Source organism: Mchenga conophoros, linkage group LG6, assembly GCF_057382185.1.
Source record: "Mchenga conophoros isolate Kocher_MC1m ecotype Shallow Benthic linkage group LG6, M_conophoros_male_GT1.1, whole genome shotgun sequence".
Classification (NCBI taxonomy): domain Eukaryota; kingdom Metazoa; phylum Chordata; class Actinopteri; order Cichliformes; family Cichlidae; genus Mchenga; species Mchenga conophoros.
In genome coordinates this window covers 11,893,085-11,901,320 of record NC_140531.1, presented here as the reverse complement: position 1 = coordinate 11,901,320, position 8,236 = coordinate 11,893,085, and the positions used below count along the sequence as shown (strand labels likewise).

The following is an 8,236-nucleotide window of genomic DNA, read 5'->3' as shown; positions in this document are numbered from 1 at the left end:
CTGTTCATCTGGACTGAAGAAGTCACTTGGATGAGCGATTAAACGTTTCTCCCACTGAAAATGCTATGTTCAGATGAACAGAATCAACCTTTTAGGATGGTGTGTGTAGGTTTGCAGGTATCTAGATATTATGAAAAGAGCCCCAAAAGCATTTCCCAAAAGGCATTAAGACACAAGGAATCAGATTTTGGGGAATCAATAAAGATCTCAGAGTTTTGTCAACCAGTTGCAACAGTAGGATCCAACAGTCTTGCTTCAGTACATGAGGTTTGATAGTTAAACTGAATCAATCAATGTATGTGAAAAGAGTAACATGTGTAACATGTTCTGTAGAACAAATTGCCCTTTATGATATGATCTACTGACTCCAACAAGCTCAGGATGCAGCACCTGATTGGTTTTAGCACACAGAACATCACTGTAATCCTGTCTAATAGGTGCCTTTTGGTTTTATATTAGATTTGAAGATTCTTTTAAAGCACGTCTGGGTCTGACCACATAAGTCAGCGCGCAGCCTTTGAACCTCAATTGAAGCCCTTCTTGATTAAAAAGAAAATCTGCTTTTGACATCAGTGCCCTTTAACTTTGGAACAAACTGAGAAGAAAAAAAAAGTCTTGCAACTGAATAATTTTTGAAAATTATTTTCACCCTTGTCCTTTGTACCATCTTTTAAACGTTCATTTATCATTATAGCAACCTGCTTTGGTAAGCATTTAAATCCATGCATAAGCTGGATATTTACCCGCACAAAAGTATGCTATCACATGGATGCATGCAGAACACACTCACCAGCTTGTCCTGCATGTATCTGTGACTTCATATTATATCATACATTTAACTGGCACCACCACCACCAGTCCTGTTTGTGAGGACTGACCACTGAGACTGAAAACAGCTGGAAAGCCCCTGTCTGAAGCCAACGTCCCTGATGACCCTCACAAAAGCTTCTGTTCAGACACTGCCCGTGGTTATGAAGTGGGTGGCTGAACACATCAAACAAAGCTGAGCGCGCCTGTGTCAAAGCAGACCTTTCAGCGTTGTTGTGAGAGCATTTCTTCATTTACTTACCCATTGCCGCTGCCATCTGCTGCTGTTTCAGGGTATTACAATCTCAACATTTAAATTTCAAAAAGAAAGAAAAACATTTTCCAACATTGAATCTTTATTTAAATTTGTGTTGTTGCCACGCACAGGCACAATTGACCAGGAAGAGAGCATAACTTAATTAGGCCTTTGGTTAGGCCTGGTTCACATTTGTTTCTTGCTAAACATCTGAAAAATATTCTTAGAATTTTGATTCAAGAATATTTAATATCTTGTCAATGTGACAGCATGAAAATACAAAATGAACAACCCCCCCCAAAAAACTTTTACATTAAATGAGACAAAAGTAGGGATTAAATTCTGAGACAATACAAATAAAACACATGATTATATTTTTTAAGTATCACCAAATTGTAAAAGTTAACCTATTTTTATTTAATAGAACAAATCAGAAATGAAAAGTTAAGTTGCAGGAAGATCTCTTTAACAGGTCAATGTATATCAATTTAAACCTGTTCTCAGATTATATCAGTGTATGGAAATTATATGGAAATGTAGTGGAGTCTGGGTGTAACACTGATTGAAGTGAATGTTTTTACCTTAGCCAATCTTGCAATCATCTGCTGATCACTGGCTTACTGCAGTTGCAATAGCTGCATTTCCTTTTATTACACTGCCTAAAATTTCAATGTAACTAGAGTCAAACTTCAGACTTTGCTTTACCAAGAATTTACAGCCATGCTTCATTTTTAAGGACATTGGAAGTTGATGGGAACCTTTTAGCTGTGATATAGCATCACGTAGGTCATGACATAATTCCAATGTGAAAAATCCATGTCAATCTTTATCCAGTTGCAATCCTTTTAACATGTTTTTACTTGTAACACATTTACATTCAAAGGTTGTCTGGTTGTCTTACACAATTTGACAGAACTACTGTCTGTGGAGCGCTGCCTCATCGAGTAGCTTCAAAGACAATAAGGAGGGATGAGAGGTAACAGAAAAATAAGCAAAAATCACTTTCTGGTTTATTTGTGAGCGCATCAAGAAATTTTCCGCCGAGCACCTGTCTGTGCTTGTGGTTACATTTCGTCATGTGGGTGGCCCTGACTCGTTCTCCAACTCCAAGTTCAACAATGTGTGACTGTGTCAACACAAATGCCACTGTGCTTCTCTCTTCCTTCTACTCCTGGCCGGATTTTTAAAGCAAGAGGAGACGGCGTGGAGGACCGGTGTGTAGATTCTTTCATCTTCCTTTACACTATTGTTTTGCTTGCTTCTTTTTTTACCTGAAAATTTAAAAAAAAGTGGTTACCACACTGCAGATTAAGACTGGTTAATAAATATCTGTTGTGTTCAACATTTAGCTCTCTATCAGGGATGGTAGGAGATACTTAAAGCTCCAACCTGCAGTCTCAGTGTCCGCTAAACATTTTCTTTAGTTTGGAGAAGAAGCCTCCTTCCTCCTCTTTCTCCTTCTGCTTGTCCTGTCCCTCCTCTGAGGCGGTTGACTTTGTGCTGGTGGCTGAAGTGCTGCTGCCCCCTCCTGGACAATAACATGCACTTCATCAGGTGAGTGCAGAAGGGCTGGACTACCTATCTCTATGGATGTGCGCATTATTATGAAATCATGCTTTGACTCTATGATGGAGCTGAGCTTTAGTTCTGACCTCCTGAAGGACTGACGCCGCTGACAGTCCCCTGAACCTCCGTCTCTTCCTCTGCATAACTCAGCAGAAGAGAGCGCTGCCTCCGAGTCAACTTCCTGCAGGAAAGTGAAGAGAATCATGTGATTAGTACCAATTTATATCAGAAAATTAACAAAAAAATGCATCTTATAAGATGTAACAACAAAACATGCATAAATAAAAATATACATAAATCTCTTATAACCCCTTTATACAAATTTATTGATACTGCATCATTTAAAAGTTTTGTGGGTCTAAATAAAGTTACACTTTTTTAAAAATTCACATTATCATGTTTCTGTAATAACAATTAAATAATAAATAAAAATTCTGCCAAAAAATGTCTGGTTGTAGGACAATCAGACTAACTTACTTGGGCACTTTGATCTTAATGTGAACATAATGATCTCCGTAGCTGTAGCTGTTTATCCTCCGAATGCCTTTCCCCTGCAGCCTGATGATCTGATCAGCCTGGCAGCCGGCAGGAATCTGAAAACACGACCAACACATTTTGAAATAGAGGTTTCCTCCAGTGAAACTCCCTGTGAGGCATCTGAGAGAGGCAGTTAGAAATACTGCAGGCACCGCTCTTTATTAAAACTTTACACTCTTTAATAATTTGCAGAAATAAAAAGAAAAAAAACACAATAGACAAACTATAAATATCAAACACTTGCGCATTGAGGTTACCTAAAAACACATTTTATTAGCTTAAGCAGAGATTCTCAAAGTCAAGAGTGCTGTGCCCCCCTTAAAGACCAGAAAGCCCCATGGGGCTCACCCAATCTGAAATCTTCACTCTAATCAAACAGAAGAGAAATTTTCTTGAGCTTTTCCATGAAATCTTTATTCAAAAACATTAAAATTTGCAGGCTGTTGACTGTAACCTGCTAAAGCTACACAATCATATGCTAAGTGTTTAGGCCAACGTGTAACAAGTGGGACACAAACCTCAATACAAGAGCAGTAAATTTAGAGTATTATCACACACCTCCTATTACTCACTTTGTTTACAAACAAGTAAAATTCTACACATATGTAACCGTACATGTGTGTAAAGAATTTCAAACTGAATTTCTGTTATTCCTGTGGCCCAACTGCAGTATCATGGTGACCCACTAGGATAATTGAAAATGACTGGCCTTCTGAATATTACTGTCGACACACACTCACCACAATACTGATAGTTTCATAGAGGCCCTGTGTGGTGGCTGTGCCTCCCAGGATGGCCTGCGCTATTGAGATGAAGGCATCAGAGTGGATGTCTACTCCATTACGTCTGAACACCGGGCTCCTCTGAACCTGCACAGATCAAACACGACGCATCAAACCTCTGCACTGCTCTCTCACAAGTAAAATAAGGAGTAAGTGAATTTGAGAGACCAAAACTTACTCTGAATGTAATGAGGATTTCTTTAGTTCCTACTGACATTCGTACCGTCTGACCATTGTCCACTCCTGGAATATATGCAGTCGTCTATTTTAAAACCAACTATTAAACGCAAACTTTTGAGGTTATTCGTTTTAAGCAGCAGTAGCTACAAACACTAGAGGTAAACTCTCGCATTAAAAACATTGATGGATTTGAGAACCCAGGATGGAAACCTACCAGCAGGTACGGGCACAGTGACCGTCTGCCTCTTCTTAGTCTGGCCTGAACCTCTGCACAGGGCGCAGGGCGTGTTTACGATGGATCCTTTCCCACCACAGCGCCGGCATGTTGAGCGCATCATGAAGGGTCCTGTGCTGATCGACTCCTGCAAGGGGCGACACAGACAAGCTGACGAGTGCAGCCAGGTGCTGAGAGGAGCCTGCTGCCGAGCGTCGGTCGGAAACTCACCATCCCTGTGCCATTGCAGTAGTGACAGTGAGACACCTTTGTCCCCGGCTCGTTGCCCCTCCCGTCACACCTCTGGCACGTGTCGTCAATGTTCACATTCAGCTCCTTATTCACGCCCTTTGCCGCCTCCGAAAACGTAAGCTCCATCACAAACTAGGAAAAGACGGGAACATTTAAAAACCAGTGTTCAATTCTCACATCTGTATGTTAAACTGAATCTTAACTAAACACATCAAATTAACATCACATATCTAAAAAGGTCGATGCTATGGTGTTGTCAGCGTCCTCTTACTTCTGGCCTTTCTTCAAACATGCTGTTGATGTTTCCGAAGCCCATGCCTCCTGTAAACTCTCCAAAGATCTTCCTGAAGAGCTCCTCGGGATCTATAGTGGCGCCCCCAGCCCTGTAGTACTGCTGCTGACCAGCACCGGCACGGTTCGGGTCAAAGCCCGACGCGCCGTACGTGTCATACTGCTTCCTTTTCAGCTCATCACTCAGCACCTGCACACAGAAGCAAGAAAGCAGATAAATATCAGGCTAAATGTGCTTCTGGGATGAACTTACGTTGGATGTTTGTATTTATATAACTGTTTTGCTTTGAGTTTTTTTTTTTTTTTTTTTACCTCATATGCTTCAGCTAGCTTTGCAAACTTCTCTTTGGCCTCTGGGTCATTTGGGTTGGTGTCTGGGTGGTACTTCTTTGCCAGCTGGACAAATGAAAAGGAAAAGCTTGCATTTAAGGCAAAAGAAAACTGCATGTTTTACTCATTTTACTGGAATGACACATATAAGAAGTCTAACAAGAGCATGTTAAGAGACCTGGTAGTAAGCCTTCTTGATCTCCTTCTGTGAGGCAGTGCGGGAGACGCCCAGGACTTCATACAAGTCCTGCTTGTTTGCTAGTCTGCTGCTGGAGTGGAAAGAGCAGCAGCTAATCCCATGGGGACATCTCACCCCTGCAGAGGAAGAGGATATCATGGTGACATTAGAGGTGCAGATTTTTTTTTACAAATATCTCTGAGGAGTTTTCTAAATGTGTGTGAACCACTGTGTGTGGGTGTGTGTGTGTGTATAATCAGACTTTAAAACTGAACATAAACGCAGTAATTTGTTTTTTTTTTTATTTTAGGTTTACATCCAAGAGGAGAACTAATACAGTGTATAACTGTATAGTTTATTTTGCTAAAGCTAAAATTAATACTTCTAATTGACTATTTTTTTGTACATGTAGTCCTAAGTTGTTAAGTTGCTAAGTAATAATTTAATTACTGAAACTTTTGACCATTAATTTCCTTTGACTGAGTATATCTGGTAGTCACTGCAGCTATCATTATATATTTGTTTGTCAAATTAGATACAGCCTTCTTGACTTACTGACCACTTTGTAGGAACATCTGTTTATTCATGAAATGTGTGAAGTGTAAAACTGTTCAAATACAGGTCATCAGTTAATGTCCAGATTAAAGAACGTAGACAAGATGTTAAGTTAAATGAGAAGAATATCTGCAAGTGTTGCTGCTAAGCATGCGCATCCGACCATCTTCTAACAGGAGCAACCAGCATGACAGCATACCACGTGACAAAGCAAAGCCTTTGTCTAACAACACGGTGAGATCAGTGGTCAGCAGATCTGGAACCAGCTCAGAGATGTCATTAAACACAGGATCTGCAGCCTGAAGGTGCTGCTGATAAATACACAGACAATATCCTGCCATTATGTCAACACAGAGGAATCCCTAAGAGAGAAGTTCAAACTTTTGTCGAGTTCATCCAATGATAAAGTGAAGTTGCTACCTGGTATTAGTAACGTTGTCCTGGGAGTATCTAGTCCTGGTGAAGCACATTTAAAAATGAACAGTCACCATTTATTCTAAACAGGGGGATGGAGAACTAAGTGATGCTGCCATACAGGCGGTCTGATCCGTAGGAAGGTGTGTATGGGTGCAGAGTGTCACTGGTGCATTCACACTGCACTGACTGCTACTGGTTCTCACAGGAGGCTAAAGAACTGTGGAGAACTACGGCAGCATTTCAATGTCGCTCACTCTCTCAGCATCACAAAGCTCTGTTAACTAGACCTTCAGACAGGCTGCTGGATATCGCATTTAGAATACGTGCTGATATAAAACAGGTTTTGCGACACTTAGCTAACTTATCCCACCTGTCAGTTCTCTCAATGTCACGGCATGTCCGCGTGTCCAAGAGCTCAGGCTAACCGCTGTCCCTGCCCGGTGTGTCTGTGATTTGGTCGCTGGACAAACTCCTCCATTCCCGGATGAAATAGTGAGAAAACGGCCGCTACGATATCCAGAAGAAACTGATGCTGTTAACCAGCGTGTAGTCAGCCGGGCAGCGGAGGACGCCATTTTCGCGTCACTACCGGCTTCTTCTTCTTCTCTAGTGTTTAACGGCAGCTCACATCCATCTGTGTTGTATTACTGCCTCCTTCACGTCCTTCATGCGGCCAGTCCTGGCAGAATTTCCAAGAAGTCACATTCTGGAGAAAAGTCCTGTGCAAAAAAGCGATCGTCTGCCAAAAAAATCAATCTCCTATGTTTCTGCGTATTTTTATTGTGTAATGACTTTGCTTATATTGGTGAATAGAGTGCAGTGAAGATGATTTATAGGTTAGATATATATTAAATAAAGAATATACCTGTTTTTGTAAGTCTGCATTTTTGTACCTACATGATAATGAATCATTTTTTTCGGCCACTTAAAATATCTTTATAGAACGGTGATGTTTTTGATGGTGTCTTGGCCATATCCCTTAAAAAATACTTTTTTATTGTCAATGAGACTTTTTAGCTGGATAAATAAAGGACAGGGATGTTGTCTGTGGCTCAGATGACTTGCTGTCATTTGTGAACGAAATTTCCATCATTTTTAGCCAGACAGTCACTGAAAGAAGCTAAATATCATTCGTCTCTCTCTTGTACTGAAGTTTCAAATGTTCCTTATTCAATTATATCATTTATAGCATTTTTACCTGGGGTTAAAATAATCCACACTGAATACAGGTATCTGTAAGTTGTGGTGACAGTACTTCCTCTTCTATCTAGCACTACTGAAGATGAGGAAGCATAACGAGAGTAACACTTTTTTACTCCTAAGATTTTTTAAGGCAGGCAACTTCAAATACAATGTTTCTACCTAACACCAGCAAACACACAATCTGTTTGTGTTCAGTCTGTTGCTGACTGTGTCTGCTAGTCCTTGCAGGTATTTCCCAGAGAGAGAAAAGAGTGTGACAACTGCACTCAGAGATGGAGAAAGATATAAGAAAGACAGAAGCAGAGAGGAAGAAGAGAGATAACATTTAAAGGTACGGACTTATCAGTGATGCTTGATAAACTGCAGATTTAAAGATTGCATGGAAGGTCGTCATTATGTATTTTCATATTGTGAAACATGCTGCAAAACAAACTAAGGTATACCTACTTTGTTTTATTCAAATGTTTCATGAAAATACTGGGAAGTTTTGTGCAGTAGATAAAGGTACGGTTGTTGTACTGTGATGGATTGATAGTAAAGCACTGTGTTGGTTGTGGTGCTCATGGTCAGTGGTGGGTTCCATCAAGTTCAGTTCAGCTTCAGTTTCAGTTTTATTTGTCATATGTAAGTTAGCACAGGGTCAACATTGCAATGAAATGTACTTGACG

General features: G+C 40.4%; 1 protein-coding gene across 2 annotated transcripts; it reads right to left on the bottom strand.

The window, feature by feature from the left end:
* Window positions 1-1,155: 1,155 nt before the first annotated feature.
* LOC146572195 (dnaJ homolog subfamily A member 3, mitochondrial-like) lies at window positions 1,156-6,970 on the bottom strand. Of its 2 annotated transcripts, XM_085276200.1 has the most exons (12): window positions 6,736-6,970; window positions 5,394-5,530; window positions 5,198-5,281; window positions 4,866-5,075; window positions 4,574-4,726; window positions 4,343-4,490; window positions 4,127-4,191; window positions 3,907-4,035; window positions 3,107-3,222; window positions 2,716-2,810; window positions 2,453-2,591; window positions 1,156-2,334 (listed from the first exon to the last, which is right to left on the bottom strand). In XM_085276200.1, exons 1-11 carry the CDS (start codon window positions 6,938-6,940, stop codon window positions 2,461-2,463), a joined length of 1,473 nt encoding a protein of 490 aa, XP_085132326.1. In that variant the 5' UTR covers window positions 6,941-6,970; the 3' UTR covers window positions 1,156-2,334; window positions 2,453-2,460. The 2 variants fall into 2 exon arrangements, with proteins under 2 accessions (XP_085132326.1, XP_085132327.1); XM_085276201.1 differs by lacking the exon at window positions 1,156-2,334 and having other exon boundaries at window positions 2,451-2,591.
* Window positions 6,971-8,236: the final 1,266 nt, after the last annotated feature.

Excerpts from the sequence above, each read along its gene's own strand:
- LOC146572195 (XM_085276200.1), bottom strand. The coding sequence starts at position 6,940 with ATGGCGTCCTCCGCTGCCCGGCTGACTACACGCTGGTTAACAGCATCA. Across the intron at positions 4,491-4,573 it reads ACTGCAATGGCACAGGGATG|GAGTCGATCAGCACAGGACC; the intron begins GTGAGTTTCCGA and ends CGCCCCTTGCAG. Across the intron at positions 2,811-3,106 it reads ATTAAGATCAAAGTGCCCAA|GAAGTTGACTCGGAGGCAGC; the intron begins GTAAGTTAGTCT and ends ACTTTCCTGCAG.